The 18,731-nt window shown below is 34.4% G+C and overlaps 2 protein-coding genes across 2 annotated transcripts in view; both read right to left on the bottom strand.

Annotated features, from left to right (window-relative positions):
* The window catches only part of LOC137404471 (uncharacterized), a 144,295-nt gene extending 136,409 nt beyond the window's left edge, over positions 1 to 7,886 (bottom strand). The window contains exon 1 of the mRNA XM_068090682.1: positions 7,859 to 7,886. The gene's annotated coding sequence lies outside the window, so the exon portion shown is untranslated. The remainder of the gene's footprint in view (positions 1 to 7,858) is intronic.
* On the bottom strand, positions 1,945 to 11,083 carry LOC137404476 (leucine-rich repeat-containing protein 10-like). Its single transcript, XM_068090696.1, has 4 exons — positions 10,987 to 11,083; positions 6,375 to 6,515; positions 4,494 to 4,634; positions 1,945 to 2,375 (listed from the first exon to the last, which is right to left on the bottom strand). The coding sequence occupies exons 1-4, from the start codon at positions 11,037 to 11,039 to the stop codon at positions 2,093 to 2,095; spliced, it is 618 nt and encodes a 205-aa protein (XP_067946797.1). The 5' UTR covers positions 11,040 to 11,083; the 3' UTR covers positions 1,945 to 2,092.
* Positions 11,084 to 18,731: the final 7,648 nt, after the last annotated feature.

Here is an 18,731-nt window from a genome sequence, read left to right as displayed (position 1 = left end):
AAAATAAAATAATCACTTTCAGTAATGTTCAATAAAAATCATTCAGTCTTTAGATCTAAAATTAGGGAAACCTTTATAGCTGTAATGCATCTGACACAGCTGGTCATCGCTAAGAAAAAATGTGATATGAGATATAAAGTTTTTGCAAGGCGAAACTACATTCAAGTTGGATTGTAAACATGTTTTCTATTGGCTAAACGCTTGCAGATAATTGTTGCCATTTGTTCAGTACAGATACGATAGGCTAATTAATCAATGACTCACTAATCAGATATGTTTTGTATGAAACATTCTAAAATGGCACCTTTCGGCGGTTTCAAATGAAGCCTTCTAAAATGGCACCCTTCGACGCTTGGCCATCCAAAAACACTTTGCAGAGTTCTTTTTTGCTGCTTGTGGTAGCAAAAGAGCTAAACGCTTCACTGAATATGTTCAACCCAAACTGAAATGCTTATTGGAAAGTAGCCAACGAGGAGTTTGCAGATGAATATGTATGAAGTGTTCACGCTCTAGCTGTGAAGTGCAGATTCAATGATAATTTCAATCAAGCAGACTTGATTAAGGATTAAGGCCAGATAATTCCAATTCATGTGTTATAGTTGAGCCTGAAAGGGTGTATATCATTTGATCTGCAGCCCCTCCAATGATTGGGTATACTTAACATGGTCTTTGTGGTTGTCGGGTCAAGTCATAAACCTTCATTGAAAGGAGTTACAGGAGTGATTTAGCCTAAATATCCATGGATGTTTTCAGAAAATTTGCTAAATTAGAAGTCACTCAGTCTATTTTGCTGAAAGCAGATGCATAATCAGTTAGGTGTGACCTCACACATCACTGCCACATGCACTACAAGGTAAGCTAGAAGCCAAGTTACACCGGTTTATGTCCCTAGACATGATCTTCAAGTGCAGTTCATAGCTTAATCTGATTGTGCCTGTCTCGATGTCCGATGATTCTCTTAGAATAAGCCTTGCAAAACTGCCTTTCTCAACATTTAGTGACATATGCTAGGCTGGCAGGTTCTACTGTTTATACCACTTTAGGTGCTCAACCTAGGTTTCAGTATATGCCAATAGATAAAGCGTCTTCCGATCTTACTGCATTTCTGACTTATTTTCGCTGATTTTTTTTCAAGCAGTCACAATTTGGCATTACTTCAGCTTGTTAGTTTTTCCACAAACCAACATTTATGCACACCACAAGTCAGGTAGCGCATAATAAAAACCTATGAGAAGTCTTAGGTAGGTTTAAGAAAGTATGTCTAAGGCTAACATTGAAAAGTGTTGTGTTAGTAGGCAATCCGTTAAAATCCTAGCAAAGTGAGTGTTAGTCTCAGGTATCACCCTTTCCTCTGATAAAGTCCAAGCTATACAGGCCGCAATTGCCCTTTCAAGCAAAGCAGAAGCAAAATTGTTTCTAGAAATGATCACCTACCTCGTCAAGTTTTGTCTAAATTCATCAGAATACACCAAAGTGCTAAGAGATTATAAACTTTCGTTAAAAGGCTTCTCTTGATAAGGCTATTGGAGACATTAAACAATTAGTAAGTATTTCACCTTGCTTCACATTGCTATCTAAACAAAGCAAGTTGTAAAAATTCTGTGAGCTTAAGAGTTGTGTTACCACAAGACGGACAGCTATTATGATTTAACCCTCAGCCATTGACCCCCCCCCACAGTGCTTATAGGCTCAAATTGAACAATTGGGGGGAGTATTTCTCGCTTGATCAAAACAAGCTATGTCAACATTGCGATAGTATTGATACAAACACATGGTGTAAAATGCAGGTTACTGTTTATTGTAAAGGTTAGTCTACATATGTAGAGGCAATAGACAGGAGGATTTCCAGTTGATTAGGTCATAACCTACCAACTTTGTATTGACTAATAACTGATTAACAGCCAGATAGAAAACTGAAAATTCAACTGAGAATCATGTTGCAGGAGTTGTCTGTACTATATCACTCACAAAAACAACATATCACTAGAGTAATGTACATTCAAGTAACCACTGTATTGAAAGGTTCATAATTGTTCTGGAAAGGTTGATACCCAGAGATGAAACAATAATTGGTGTGCTATATATAATCGACCTATATTTTTCTTTCCTGTCTAAAAGCGTTAAAATATTCCCGAATTGTGTGGATTCCTTCTTGGCATACACCATACGGAGGAGATACTAGTTTCAAACAGCCATCACATGTCAGCTTTTGAAGCTTGTTAAGAGCCATAACCCTCTCATCGATCTTTGTAAGTTCACAGTTAAACCTAATATCTAGCTCCGCCAACGCTGTGAGATGAAACACAGCCCCAGGTACTTCCTTCAATTCATTTTTCGTGATGTTAAGCTCCTTCAACTGACTCAACTTGCTCAGCCTACATAACAACGGTAGCATCTCAATATAAAGTCAAAAGGCAATTAAAATGCAATATATTTTTATAGATTTATCTGTAGGAGTTTTCTTGAGTGATCTTGGAAATTATATCACCTGACAAAGTGACAAGGCAAGTTTACCGGCAGCCATTATAAAGCTGTTACGACATTTACTCTGTTTGCCAAATATAGTAACACGCTATCAAAATACGGTTGCATTTAAACAATGATAAATGACATGTCATGAAGTTTGACCGTAATTGAACAACAGAAAAGGTTACAAGCATTCATGTACTGTAGCTAAACCCACAAAATTAATTAATTTGTTAATATTAATGTGTTAATATTAATTTGTTAAAATTAATTATTGTTATTAATAGAGTTATAGGTGTGATATTTAATTACCATGATAGTAAATGTGTTATTAATAGAGTTATAGGTGTGATATTTAATTACCATGGTAGTAAATGTGTTATTAATAGAGTTATAGGTGTGATACTTAATTACCATGATAGTAAATGTGTTATTAATAGAGTTATAGGTGTGATATTTAATTACCATGATAGTAAATGTGTTATTAATAGAGTTATAGGTGTGATATTTAATTACCATGGTAGTAAATGTGTTATTAATAGAGTTATAGGTGTGATATTTAATTACCATGGTAGTAAATGTGTTATTAATAGAGTTATAGGTGTGATATTTAATTACCATGATAGTAAATTATTATTCAACATGATTTATAAATATGGTAAAATCTTCAAGATAAACATATCAGTGGAAGCAGTAAACTGTTTAGTAAAATAAAATGCTTTTGAAAGCCATAGCTGGTGAATCTCATCTAACACTGTATAAAAACTATGGCTGAATATTTACCAGTGAAAATATAGAGTAATAACCAATAAAGAGACTTATTGTTACATTGCGTGAAATACATGTGAATTGAGTCTAGAATCAGCAATGTATAGGTTTAGTGAGTTAGGTCTGTAAATATACTATAGTGATTGTGATATAATAGTGATATACTAAATATCACTATTATCTTAATAAAGGTCTCAATTTACTATGACATACACATCGAACACATATTTTAAACTACCGTGAAAGCTCTAATTTAACGCAATGGCGCTCTATTTTTTAACCCTTCCTCTATGGTGGCGGTCAATTGGAGGTGGCATTCAAATAGAGGTGGCCTTCAATTAGAGGTTTTACGGTAACTTAATTGATATAGTCGTACTCTTTTCATATTTTATTTCTGTTCAGATTCAAACCTCTTTTTATTTACAAAATTATTTGTTGGCAAACTTTGAATGTCATATGTTGGAAACTACTTTGTAACTTATGACAAAGGTTTTCTCACAATTCATGTCATGAGTCAGAATAGGTGTAAGTAGAGCTGATCGGAAGTTGTGATTTAATTGTATAATAATTTATTTTACAGATTTTAATATAGAATTGAAAACTATAGTAAATAAAAACTAGTTGGTGGAATGGCAAATATATTTATAAGTAAAATCTTAGTTGTGATTTTACTCGCTGATATCAACCTTGTTACAACCAATTGAGAAAACTTGAACAGTTTGTGGTCTCAGCCTTACAATGTTTATGATAATATTTAAGGATGATAATCAGTGGTCGAGTGGTGAATAATTTATTGGGTGGTCTCGACCACAAAAGAGTAGAAATAGTAGGTAGTAGTAGGAGACAGCAGGAGGTACAAAGACCTGAGGAATTGACAAGTTATATGTGTGGCTACCATAAAGTAAGATAGATTACATTACATTAGGTAATGGTATCTTTAAATTTTATTTTTATAAACTTTTCAGCAGATGGCAACATTTTAAAATTTTGAAAAGAAAAGTAAATATTAAAAATGAGCACATTGGTATGGCAAGGTTTGACGGCGCTGAGTTAGAAACCCTCATAGAATCTGTAATTGAAAGTTTAGACATGCCGTATTCAATGATCAATTTTTCCTTTCAAAAGATCAAACTATGTAAATATGTTTATATATAAAGGCTAGAGATAAAATGACTCTGCAAAAGATTTTGAAATGTAGTGTTAGAGAACATACTCATTTTGCTCAGAAACTTCCTACAGAGAAACTGGGTTCTACTTACGATTCAGGGAGGTCCTGAAGTTGGCAGCTGTTCAAGAATAGCTTAGTGAGAGAGGTTAGAGATCCAATAACTTCAGGGAAGCCTTGTTTGAAGTTGTTTTCACCTAGCCATAGCACCTTGAGATGAGTCAGAGAGGACAGGCTGCAATATAGACATCTGATAAATTAAAGGTATAATAGTATAGGTTCACAGGCTATGATAAAGTATCTCAGGACATAAAATGAATTCGTTCCATTATTAAATGAATCACTACAGAGCAAATCTGCAGCTAAATTGAATGTTCTGTTGTAACAATAATTAGTGGATTAGATATATTATATATCGAAAAGAAACATTAAAGACAAAATATCTGGGTGTCAGCTGGATTCGAGGAGAACGGAAAAAAATTTTTAAACTTTTTTTTAAAGAGGCTGCTTTGCTTTATATTGGCATATTGCCAAGTATATTTGAGATGAGTTTTATGACAGTCAGTGTGATCTGCCAGTGGATATATATTTTCTGTCATCGAGTATACGTAAACCATAAATGCTACCTAGATTAAATACACTATAATAATCACAGTGATTCCATTCGAATACATTAGGATTAGATAATACAGGATACAATAATGTCGTATCATGAACTAATGTAGCACTGCTATCTCCTGTACTGATGTGGAATCAATCCATAATTTATTCCTGTCAATGTAATGCCTCGATTATTAGATCCAATTTATTATTTTTAATTGAGGAAAGCTAAAACTAATAGTTGAGACACGATGTACAATTATTACATGGGAGGATAGAAGACATAAGCTAAAGAAATAATGCCTAAGAAAATAATATTAAAAACATATTTGGTCCTCTTATATTCTAGGTGAAGGGTGCGAATGATAAGATAATAATATAGAACTCTTCAATGTAAACCTTATACATTGCTGGTTAATACATCTTGGGAGTGTTTTACATCACAATAACTGTTAAACCTCTATTTGAAGGATACCTTTATTTGAACATCACCTCTAATATAACACCCCGATAGGGAAAAGATTAAAAATGTTCACAAAATGGTACAAATAAATTGATAATGACTCGGGTACATTAATAACAATCAATTCTTTCCTTGTTGCTGTAATGGTTGCTATGGCTTTAGTGACGGTATATTGGAGAAAATCTATCGCCACCATGACCATAACTACACTCTAATTTGAAGTCACTAAGGTCTAAATCCGATCCATTGTTTTCCGATTCGTTCATGATGAGGTTTACAATCCGACGTAAAGACTTTCAAGTGTTTTGATTAATTATGAGCCTACTTTTTAGGAACATCGAACAACCTAATAGCATTAGCTATTATCAATGTAACAGCAGCCATTGTTATGGCATATCAAAGTCTATTTTCTAATACCGAAGCTTTAAGTTTTTCTGTAAAACTTTGAAAATGACACCATCAAACTAACTATAAACTGTAACCTGCTAATATGACTTTTTTAATGTAGATCTTCCTTCCAACTCGATCTGATACTTTGATGTATAGGCCTATATGCTAAAACGTGTTAGCAAAAATGCTGAGGCCCACGGTATTAATGTTGTTCTGTCCGAAGAAGGGTACAAAATATAGGTGATATTAGCATCGCTTAGCCGAAAAAAGGTTTAAAATTATTTTCCCAAAACTAGTAAAAAAATAAACCGTCATCCTCTATTTGAACGTCACCTCTAATATAACGCCACTATAAAAGAACGATTAAAAAATACAGTGTTATAGCGCCAAAAGAGAGGTTTTGCAACAACTAGAATCATTACTATTATGGTAACTGATATATAAAATGTCCTGAGGTATAGTGGGGGAGAATATGCTTCTTTTGTATAAAAACTTCCTACAGAGAGACGGAGTTATACTCACGATTCAGGGAGGTCCTGAAGTTTGCAGCTGATCAAGCGTAGCTCACTAAGAGATTTAAGAGCTCCAACAACCTCATGGAAGCCTTCTTTGAAGTTGTTGTAGCTCAGCGCTAGCATCTCCAGTTGAGTTAGAGAGGATAGACTGTAATATATACATGTGATAAATTAAAGGTATAATAATATAGGTTCACAGGCTACAATAAATTATCTCAACACATAAAAATGAGTCTGTTCCATTATTAAATGAGTCCTTAAAGAGCAGATAGGCAGCTAAATTGAAAGTTTAGTTATCATAAAATTCTGTAAATTATTAAAATAAGCCCCAATTATCAAATGTAATAGTAAGGAATCGATTCATGATTAATTATTGTACATGCGAAATATTGATTAATTGATCTATTTAATTTTTAGTGATTTTAAAATGAAAGAAAACTATTAGTTAAATACATGAAGCACTTGCATCCTTAATGTTACGCTTTAAATACTATTTTGACAAAGATTATTAAAAATCCAAATATCTAAGAAAAGTCATACGATTATGTGCACGCGGAGGGAAGAATTAGAAAGTTTTGGAATGTAGTGTTGGAGAATCCCGTAGAACCTCTACTTACGAAATTAATTCATTCCAGAGGCCATTTCATCAGTAGAATACTTTGTAAGTAGGAATGCATTTGCTATACAAATGCCCTAAACCATTTCAACCTCCAAAAAACTCAGACAAAATATTTTTATAAATTATAAATACATATAATGGTTAAAACCTGTAACAAATATGTATTACAATTATGATATTACATAATAAATGGAAAAGTACACTTGGAAAGAATAGAGAACAGAGGAATAATGAATAAAAACTATGAACTGTTAGTTATTTTTAGCGTTAGCCACATAGATGAGGGTATGCAAAGGCAGCAGGAAATGAGACGATATTGTAGTTGTGAGAGAAGCTGGTTGCCGTATTGTTGATTTGGTTTGGTTTTGCTCAGAATAAATATTTTATAAACGTGAACAGAAAAATTTATGTACATCGGCACTAACTGAACAACTGTATGTCATCATACAAAAAAGCACAGAACTTGAATTGGTAAAAGCTAGAGTTGTGCTACTCTGTAGGTGATATACGTACAGTGTACAGTGTGATAACGCCAAATTACACAATTGGGATGTAGGCGGCCAGTGCTTGAAAGATAAAATTAAACGTAAAGGGCTGGCTAAATTGAACCCATTCACAGTTAGTTCAAAATGAACACATAGAGTAAAGGTGAAATTATTGTTCTTAATTTTTTTTGGGTTTTTATATTAAATTAAACAAATGGGTTAAAAACCAAAAGTTTTCATATCTAAAAGCATTTTTTGCAGGTTTAGGCAGTACATCTACCAAGTGAAGTTAAAAATTTTGTGTGTAAATTACTTTGTTTTGTAGAGGTTATATTGTATACTTCTTTTGCTTAGAAATTTTCTACAGAAAGACTGGGTTATACTCACGATTGAGGAAGGTCCTGAAGTTGGCAGTTGTGCAAATGTAGCTCAGTAAGAGAAGTAAGAGCCCCAACAACTTCGGGGAGACCTTTTGTGAACTTATTGTCACCCAACCATAGCATTTTCATATGAGTCAGAGAGGACAGACTGTAATGTACACATGTGATAAATTAAAGGTGTTAATTGTAGAGGTATCACTGCCGGAGACTCCAGCGGACGATTTAATTTGTAATTAGTAATTTACAGGTAAACGATAAAAAACAATAGTATGAGTGACATTATTGCCGAGCAGTTACACAGATGATATAGTGAGTATTGCATATGAGTAATATACTAGCGAGTATGATTAAACATGGTTGTAACCAGATGCACTCAACAGAAGGAAGGCACTTATCGTAAAACCACTGTAATCATGGACTATAAACCCGAGTGATAGTGATAAGAAAACAGAGAAAAGCTGCTGATACAAATCAATCACACTAAAGTTACTGTGAAATCATTAAATTAAATTAGACAGCTGTCTAGTCTTTTTTTTAGAAGATCTTAGAACAGATCAGGCAATTTTACAATTTAATTTTTTTGTTCATATAACATAAAGTCCTTGCAATATAAATGTTTCTGCAACGGATTACTTACATTATATGAGCATCTACTGTACTTATATATATATTTCTGTGTCACATGTTCAATACTAGCACTGTTTACGGAGGCCTCACTTTATCTGACTGAACAATATATACACACTCTCACTGCTGCAACGTGATAAAATCCTATTTTGCAGGATTCTATTCGTGCTAAGCTTGACGCTTCTACACTCGGATGTTTATTTCTAACGCTGAAAATAATCCACACACTTCTATAGCACAAAACACCTTCAATGTTTATTTACATCAATCTTTTCATTCTTTTAGACAGCACCGTCTAGTCTGCAACAAAATAATGAAAACCATTTATGTCCACAATAATGTAAAACAAAAATATGTATATCTTTATTTTATATAATAAGAGCGGTGTCTGTCTAACCATCTGTTAATCGTCACATGATTCGAGGTTAGGATAAAATAGAGCTTTTACTTTATGGACACTCTCTCATGGCAAACTAGACTGTCAGGATATTAGTATATATATAATAATAATAGAGGTAAATCAAATAAGTCTTTACATCGGCTTTTTTCTTAAATGTAGCATGAGAAAAAGCGATATTTTTAAAGCTAGCTATGAGATTCTCGCTATTCAAATCAAATTTGAGATCATATATGTACACTGACTTGACACTTTCCGATATATGGAACTTTGTACAAAGTCTGAAACAATAACTTTACATAAATTATTGTCGTTATGTGGAATTCATGTGATCGGAAGTATTCGTTATAGGAGCTTCTACTGTACATATAAATAGCTCAGTAGTCAAAGGAACAAGTAGATATAAATAATTCAATGATTTACTATTGGGGATCCTACTATGTTTTATGACGATTTTGACGACCCGACGACAGGGATATTTGAAAAGTGACAGACGAGGCAACCATTTATCATTGTAGGTGACGAGTGATGATGATTGTGTAAGTAGGCTTACTGAAGGTACGGCTACACGTAACGAACTTTTCGTTGGTTAAGAGTTCTGACCGAAATCTCGAAATGAACGGAAAACACAGAATTATCTGAGCTGTGCATGCCCACCGAATTCGTCGACGAAACACTTTTAACTGGCTAAACAAATTATTAGTGAGCACGATTCTTGCAGCTTTAGCAATTAGTATAGTCCAAGACACGTATTACGATACACAATAAAAGTACGAAGGCAATTCAACATAGTACACACAATGTAACTGGTTAGGTTGCGCTACTGTTGGTTAGCGAGCATGATTCTAACTACTTTTAAAGTCTATGTAGTTCAAAGCACATAATGCGACACGTAATAAACATATCACGGCAATTCACCATAGTAAATACGACGCAACTAACTTGATTGCGCTAAAGATAGTAATACTTTCTACCACAAAACTTTTGCTGCTAAAAAAGAAATTGTTATTATTAAAAAAGAAATGATTTGTAGCTATAGTGTATAAACTATAAATACATACAATAACGCAATTTAAGTAGTTGAATAGTGTGTACTATACGTTGAATTGCAGTCATACTTTAATTGTGTGTAATTATACGTGTCTTGGACTATACTAATTGCAAAAGCTGCTAGAATCGTGCTCACTAGCATGATTCTAGCAGCACAAAATAATTCTGTTGCTTCGTTCATTTTGTGATTTCGGTCAGAACCAATGAAAAATTCGGTACATGTGGCCGTACCTTTACTGACTTATTATTTGTCTATAAATCAACATGATCAAGCGAAAGTTTGCTAGTTTCTGTTTGAAGCATCTGGCCCAGCATTTATAGACTACCAGGCAATTTAAGTAAACAGCAATGAAATGCCACGACACACTGACAGCTAATCCGTTTCCAAGTCTGTGACTGACAGTGATTATTAAAGACAATCTCGGTCTATTTTCAGTACAAGTGTAGCCCTAAAAACCTAAGACGCCTGTCACTCTTCGTGGAGTAATCAGCAACGCTCCCAAACATCACTAATAAGTTTGTGAAGGTCGTTGGTTGATCCATGCTTTTGATTAGCAGAAGTTCAAGCTGAGCAAGTTCCCGGTTTTCATCGAAACCCAGTGCCACCAGAATAGATATTGGTAATAAAACAACGAATGTGAAGAAGGAGATTGTTTTGGTTATCAACTTGAAAGAGGTGACGACAGTGATTTTAAAAGTGACGACAATGATTTTAAAAGTGACTATTTTGACGACAACTTTGTGTGGTAGGACCCCCACACTAATACCGTGGTAATAGGTTACATATTCGAGCAAATGAGGTCCTTCAGTACCTTTTTGTCACCAGAGTTTCACTAAAGTATATGTTGCTGTATTGTACAAGTTACTGTAATAAATCAGGTAAATATATAATAACATTTTCAATAGATGAAGAAGATGTAAGGGTGATAACTTGGTATGAACTACAGACTGATAATATATCAGTATGTATCGGTATGTTGTTTATTCACCTAGTTTATCACAGCTGAAAAGAGAATCACTACTCTGGTAGTACAAATGAAGGTAACTATGTACTGTTTTACCTTTCCAACTGGCAGTTCTCTAGAATGTTCTCTAAACACACATACTTCACCATAGGACAAAGTAAGTTCAGTGAAGGAATCTTTCCTTTGCATCTAAAGTGTGTAATGGAGACTTCACCAACATCATTAAGTAATTCCTCTACTGTTTTGTCTTGAAGAGAAGCAAAGAGCCAATCGTAAGACTTTCGTGTAGACAGACTGTACTGAACTCTGTAAACTATAAAATAAGTTGTGAGAATATAATAAACGCCTTATATTATTTACAACTATGTTTTGTCATATTAACAACAATAAACTCTAAACAGGAAAAAAGGACCATCATCCTTCTTGAGCTGTACTAAAGTTTATAACTACTGAATGTTTAGAAAGATTTTATAGTTTGAAGATAACACATAGATATCCTTTTCATAGAGTTATTTTACCACAAGTCAGCCAATAACATTTGATTATTAATATTCATAGGAAACTTCTCAGCGTCAGCCGTGTAATACGCCACTGCAGGCTAATACAGCTTCAAACCTGGCTGATCTTGTAAATTGTGCCAAACACAATAATTGTAGCATTATATATATTTAGAATACGCAGTCATCCTGATAGCTTTCTGAGAGCTCTGTCACTTATTTTCCTATGGTTCACCGATGAGCCGATCATTAAAACCATATCAAGGTAAGAGCGTCAGGCCGAAGTAGAAGTAGCGGACTGAAGAATAATAGGCTTTAAATTCGCAAACACTTTGTGATTGATGATGATTGGAAAACATTAGAATACTAGTGAAGTACTGAGACTCACTGTTGGTCTCATATACTTAACACAACTGTACCAGGGAGTGATTAGGTACGTGCTAACTGTACCAGGGAGTGGCTAGGTAGGTGTTAACTGTACCAGGGAGTGATTAGGTACGTGCTAACTGTACCAGGAAGTGATTAGGTACGTGCTAACTGTACCAGGGAGTGGTTAGGTAGGTGTTAGCTGTACCAGGAAGTGCTGACAAAAGGATGTTGGGTTAAAGTTCCAATGAGATTTCATCCAAGAATTTGTATAAAATAATAGAGATGTAGTGTGCTAGCAGGTGGAAGTATTGTAAAGGAAAGTATGCAGAGATTGCTGATTAGGTAGGTGTTAACAGGTATCAGGAAGTGCTGACAAAGCACATCAAAAATATAATAGAAAATGCTATAAATCTTTCTTGTTCTTATATTTCGATATTTACACACATTTCTTTATTAATCTAATTGAGATTAAATTTTAAATTAAAATTTTTAATTCAATTTTAAAATAACATTTCAATCAATTTAATTCACATTGAAATGTAAATTAAGGTTGCAAGGTAAAGTGACATTGTTTTAACCAGCACTACTGGTAAAGAAAAATAGTGGAAGGGCTACAAATAATGATGAAACATATTACTAAGAAATAATCATATATTTTATCCAAACTATAAAATGACAGTCAGCAAATTTGGTCTCCATGCTAACCATACTCTTTCATATAACAATTTATCTTACCAGTGGGTTTTGAAGGCCTATCTTTTTTACTGGGTGTGCCTTTGAGTTTCTTACACTTGCGTTTTGGCATAACTCCTGAATGACTACAGCTAAATATAAAAAGTCAATACATTAAGAATCAAACTTGACAGATCACAAACTCCACAAAAAAACACGCGTTAAGACAATTTGGGCAATTTTAAACATCAGAGAGTGTAAATTTTTAGAAATCCATTTTATAATTAACGGCTTGCTGCACAAATGTACCATCGTATATTTACTTTCTGAGATAGAGAACAACTCTAAAGGTAGAAACAATTCTCATGTGGCATTGAGTATTTTGAATGTTTGTTTTTTCTGGTATACTTTTCACAATTTAACAACAGGTCAAATTACCCATGAACTACTTAAGATGGTTCTAGAATTTACCAGAAAGAAGCTTTATAACTTTAGGTGAGTAGTACATTCAGTTGATAGTTGTTTGGTGATCAGAAAAGGCTCTCAGACTAGATAATAATAGTCATATATTGTAATTGACAGAGTCAGCGCTATGTATTGTTAATTTGACACTTGTCCAAAATATTCAGCATCCTGCCTATTTTAACATAACATTACATGTTCTAGAGGGTTAATCCTTATAATATATGCGATGGGAAAACATTGTAACATATTGCAACATATTGTAATATATGTAACACATTGTAACATATGTAACATATTGTAACATTTATAACACATGGAATATATTGTGACACCTGTAACATACTGAAACATATGTAACATATTGTAACATATTGAAACATATAGTAACATATATAACATATTGTAACATATGGAAACATATATAACATATTGTAACATATATAACATATTGTAACATATTGTAATATATGTAACACATTGTAACATATTGTAACATATATAACACATGGAACATATTGTAACACCTGTAACATATTGAAACATATGTAACATATTGTAACATATTGAAACATATATAACATATTGTAACATATATAACATATTGTAACATATTGAAACATATGTAACACATTGTAACATATTGTAACATATATAACACATGGAACATATTGTAACACCTGTAACATATTGATACATATGTAACATATTGTAACATATTAAAATATATATAACATATATAACATATTGTAACATATATAATATATTGTAACATATATAACATATTGTAACATATATAACATATGTAACATATATAACATATGTAACATATTGTAACACATATGATGGGAAGAAAACTGTGACAACCAGTTATTAAGTAGTAAACAACGTAATAAAGTATTAAATAGGCAGCATTGAAAGGTAAAGCAAGCAGCTTTAGGCTATAAAAACAGTAGAGTATTGAAGTTCCCTACAGACCAATCAGTAATTAAACTAGTCCTAACACCTAATACTGATATTCTTGAAAACTTTACAGACTAAGGCTAGACCAGCAAAACATGTGATGATCACAAATGTACGCTTACATATGTGAGTTTGTAAACTATGTTAACCACAGATATGAGTGTTGTATTATGGGATTTGTTAGGCTCTGACTATATTGGCCTCTGAGCTCACAGGTGGTCTTGGCTCGCAAACGGTACAGGTGGTCTTGACAATTACAGCGAGTTAATAAAGCTAGATAAAGCTAGTGAATAAAGCTAATTGCTAAAGCTAGTAGATTAGGTAATATAAGGCAGTATGGAGAGTATATAAGGAAGTCTAACGAAAGACGGAATGTCTTCGTCGCCTTCTTCATGTAAGTCTATTTATTGATACAACAATGAGATGGTGAGAGTTCATCAGAGAATCTACACAAATGAGATTTGAAATAAGTAACAGCCCAGCACTTAGTAAGTTATTCTGAGCTGTTTAATAAATTATAGTAGAGAGTTACTTACTAAATTGTTATTGTAACTCATCAAACCAGTTCAAGTTATGAACAGAGATATACTATCAGATCATACCATAAGAAGATATCTGCCAGGTCTCTTCCAGATATTAGAACAGCTGCTTTCACAAGCTGTAAGTGTTCGACTATCCTTAGTTACAATCCCAACAGCTAAACAAGCGAAGGCCAAAGATATGAGCCGCAGCTTGCCAATCACACTAGAGTATGTATTCAAACAGACAATGAAACTAAAAACTAGTTTTATAGCAGTCAAATCAATAGAATTACTAAAGGCCTGTGCAGAATATCGCTTTCATTCAAATCAAGGTTTAACCAATGATATACATCCCCCCTCATGGGGGGCTGTATATGATTGGTTTAGCTGTGTGATGGACCGAAATGATTAGCTGTTTTGACGTCATCACTAATAATAAGGTGTGCACACTAGGGGCGACTAACTGTCAGTGACCGCTAACCAACAATCAATATAAATTAGGAATTTGCATTCCTGATATCGAGAGCTCTTTTGTTACATTAGCATAGATCTTCTAGCATACACCACGAGCCTAGTTCTCTACTATGCTTGCCGAATGACATTGACCTTCACAATTGTTGATTCACAATTATTGAAATTGGAACCGATGCTACAAAACAGCCGATCAAGATGCTAACGGATGAGTTACTCGGTGTTGAAGTTCAACAAGTTGAAAGTCCATCTCATCGTCGTTAGCAACGATGAAGTTGGGCGCTCATTGTAAAATGATGTCATAGCAGCTAATCGTTGCGGTCCATCAAACAGCTTTACATCGATTGGAGCAATAATTTGCACAGGACTTCATAACAAACAAAGTAGGAAAGATTGAATTTTAGAAAATCTGATTAAAACTAGCTGCTGAGATAAAGTTGACCACGCACCTTGTGAGCCAAAACAGCCTAGTGCAGCAGAAAATTGATTTTCCCCAATTTCTCTCAACAGCTTTTGCTGCATGACTTTGACATTGAAAAATAGATAGATTCAGTACATAGATTACACCGATTATTTTAGAGACTTCTAGTGCACTATGTACTTCTCGTGTAATGGTAACACTCAGTTTACTAGTGGTACCTAATGTACTGGAGACACCAAGGGTACTAACAATTTCAGTGTGCTATAGTGATGACAGGTGTATTAGTAACACCTAGTACATATAATAGGTATGACATAAAGTGCACTAATGAATCCGATTGTATCTGTGACATCCAGTGTAATAGTGACACTGTGGAATAGTGGCTACTAGTGTAATAGTAGCACCTAATGCTGCCAGTGTACCAGTGATCTCAAGTGCAATAATGACACCCAGAGTATTATGACACCACAATTTTAATGTTTTCCAGTACACGCTAGTTGTATACAAGATGAGCTTTAGAATGATGATGACAGCAGAGCTTCACACATACAGCTATTTATATATGTAATTGGCCAAAGGCACTCCCACTAATAACATATACACGAAAGTCACTAGTATAAATTGGAATTGTTCATAAAACGTTTCTGATAACTTTTTCGATAATTAAATATGTACAAACCCTTTTTTTAAAGCTCAATGTCCCAAACTAGAACTATTTTTGTACTTACTTTCATCATTTAAAGAATATATAAAATTAAACAGAAACTCGTAAAACAGCTAATTTTGACAAAATCTTTAGATCCCAATGCTGTATTGTCTGACTAAACAGCATATGTGGAGCATACAACTCCAAGATACTCATACCTAAAAATTGTATGATTTGCTGGTTCTTTGAAACGTACTAAGAATGTGAAAATTCTTTCTATTACTTTGTGCTACTTGAGTATTAGCCAAAGTACATGATATAAAACACACAGCAATATTATTTAAGCTAAAGTATGTAAATAGTATTTGCTATTAATTAAATGTTCATCTAACTTGTGCGTTGGTAATCAAGTAATAAAATTACTCTAGATTATAAAGAAATGTTCAGACATAATCTCATATTCAACCCTGTTTTTGTCAAGTCTTTTTGTCTCTACTTGTTGGATTCTACTTTCACTCTGCTGTTCTTCCTTTATTAATATTGTAAAACATGAGGGTTGTGTTCCTTTAGTGTAGGATGAGATAACTCTGAAGTAAAACGAATAGGCTGAAGAGCTTCAAATGTACAACTTAGTGTGCCATTTTTTGAAATTCGTAAAAAGCTAGCTTTGTTTGTCAAAAGAGTCCAAAAGATTAGCTCTGTGAAAATACTAAATTGTACCAGGGCATATATTGGTGACAAATACTGATGACTTTTATGTAGTTTATTATTTGAAGGCTAATTAGAAACTACTGGTATTGCTTGCTGCCACAACCTGTGCTATAATAAGAGCCGTGTCTGTCCATTTTTCCATCTGTCTGAAGCCACGGTGAAAGCGTTGAGAAAAAATGATTGTGCCATACAGGACTTGAACCCAGATATTCCAATTGCAGCCAAGCGATCTATCGACTGCACCACTTGATCACCTTGCTCCAATGTAGAATACTTATGCACATAGTTATTACACATGATGATCCCACGCAGTGCTTGGGACTACCAGCACACTAGTAGTTTGCAAAAGCCAGATGGTTTTTATACGATCAACTTCTAGGACAGCTCTGCGCGGTTTTCTTTGTACACACTAAACGATTGATAACAGCTGACTTTGCTTTGTTGGGTAATGAAACAAAAGTTGACACAAACAGTAGAGAGACAACTCTAACTTCCAACGATACTTTAATTAATCTTCCTTATCAATGCATATTAATTTGTTAGTTGTAATGCTTAGTGTTAAGTCATAAAAGTCATCTGTAAATTGCCAGATTAGCTATCAAATCATAGGATACACTAAACTATATCATATTATCAGTAAATAGTGGCAAAAATAAACAACACTGCACGATTGATTCACCCTAATTTGGAAAGATATACAGTAAAGGCTCCTATAACATAGGCTTCACCGAACGAAAATAATTTATGTAAAAGCTTTTCCTTTGTACTGCATAAGAAACTTTAATACAATTTAAGGTGAAAAGTAGGTGAAAAGTTTGCAGAGGAATTTGATTAACGGGAATCTCATAGTCACCCTTCAAAATATCGCTTTCTCTTTTTCCATATTTAGGAGGCAACATAACCTATAGGGGTATTTTTCTTAGTTCCTTAGCATTACATGTACAAATAGAGTAAAGAGAAGAAGTGGCTGCACAACTATTCAGAAATATTTAAGTGAAGTCAATTGGAGCAGGTGTTGGAATGTCACTCTATCAGCCTGAATGTCACGAGTTGGAGTCTAGCTAAAGAGCATCTTTTATTCTAGAATCTCAGCCTGCCTTTGGACAAATGGACGGAGAGACGCCTGATGACCCGGTTGCAATTTTATGGAGTTGTACGCCTGGCTATACGACTCCGGGAGGTAAAAAGCAAGGAGGTCGTTAGGTTGAGCCCCATCAATGAGAAGGCCATTCTTGAAATGCCTTTCTTCGTGGCTCACCGGTGTGTTATGAAGCTTGAGAAGCTCGTGATAATTTCAGACAGTCGACCCCTTTGTACGGACAAACATTGGCAATTGTTACCTGGCAACGTGCAAGTGGGACAAGAGAAAGTAATACTGGCTAGGACCAAGGAAAAAAGAGACCCCAACCAAAATAAGGGCTGAGCGGGAGGTACTGAAACATAGGCCTGAGGACCCAGAGTTTAACCAAGAACACGGGACCTAGCTAAAAGAGCTCTGAATGCAGCTGCAAAATGAACAGAAGGAATAATGAAAGTGCAATGTTCCAAAAGAGGCAGCCAAGCCCGCGAGTCCATCGCTGGTCCAACCCTCGAGGCCGGGCCAAAGAGCACTTGATGTCCCTTGGCAAAGCTCTCGACCATCTGACCAATAGTTTAAATTGTGTGTGTATTTGTCTCAGTAAAAGAAATAAAATTTTTTGTATGTGTGCTCATAAAAAACTGATGCTGACTAAAAATACATTAATAAAAATAAAAACGTGAAACCATAAAAATCATATTACTTGGTAAAAATGTGATTAAGATATGATAGGCTATATACATAGATCTATAAAACGGTGTTTGCATAGGTTCACTCTAAATTTTATTGTAGACAGGCGTTCTGAGGATAGCTTTGGCAAAACAAAGATTGGTGCGGCTTCTGATCTGGTTTGAGCTTTTTATGGCTAGGCGGCAGTCATATAGCTGTTGGACAGACTGCAACTCTGAAACGCCACCAAGTTTCATAACTGATTTTACTACCCTTTGTAATAACTTCATAGAGTCATTGGTGAGATGGGCGGATTGGATGTGGGTGTTGCCCTAACACAACGGCAGGGATGGAGAGCGTT

Source organism: Watersipora subatra, chromosome 9 (genome assembly GCF_963576615.1).
Source record: "Watersipora subatra chromosome 9, tzWatSuba1.1, whole genome shotgun sequence".
Taxonomy (NCBI): Eukaryota; Metazoa; Bryozoa; class Gymnolaemata; order Cheilostomatida; family Watersiporidae; genus Watersipora; species Watersipora subatra.
The sequence above is the reverse complement of the archived record's forward strand: the minus strand, read 5'-3'. Positions and strand labels throughout refer to the sequence as shown.

Coding starts and splice junctions, on each gene's coding strand:
- LOC137404476 (XM_068090696.1), bottom strand. CDS start 11,039: ATGGTGAAGTATGTGTGTTTAGAGAACATTCTAGAGAACTGCCAGTTG. Junction 4,635..6,374: donor CTTCAGGACCTCCCTGAATC/GTGAGTATAACT, acceptor TCTATATTGCAG/CCTGTCCTCTCTGACTCATC. Junction 2,376..4,493: donor CTTCAGGACCTCCCTGAATC/GTAAGTAGAACC, acceptor GTTGTTATGTAG/GCTGAGCAAGTTGAGTCAGT.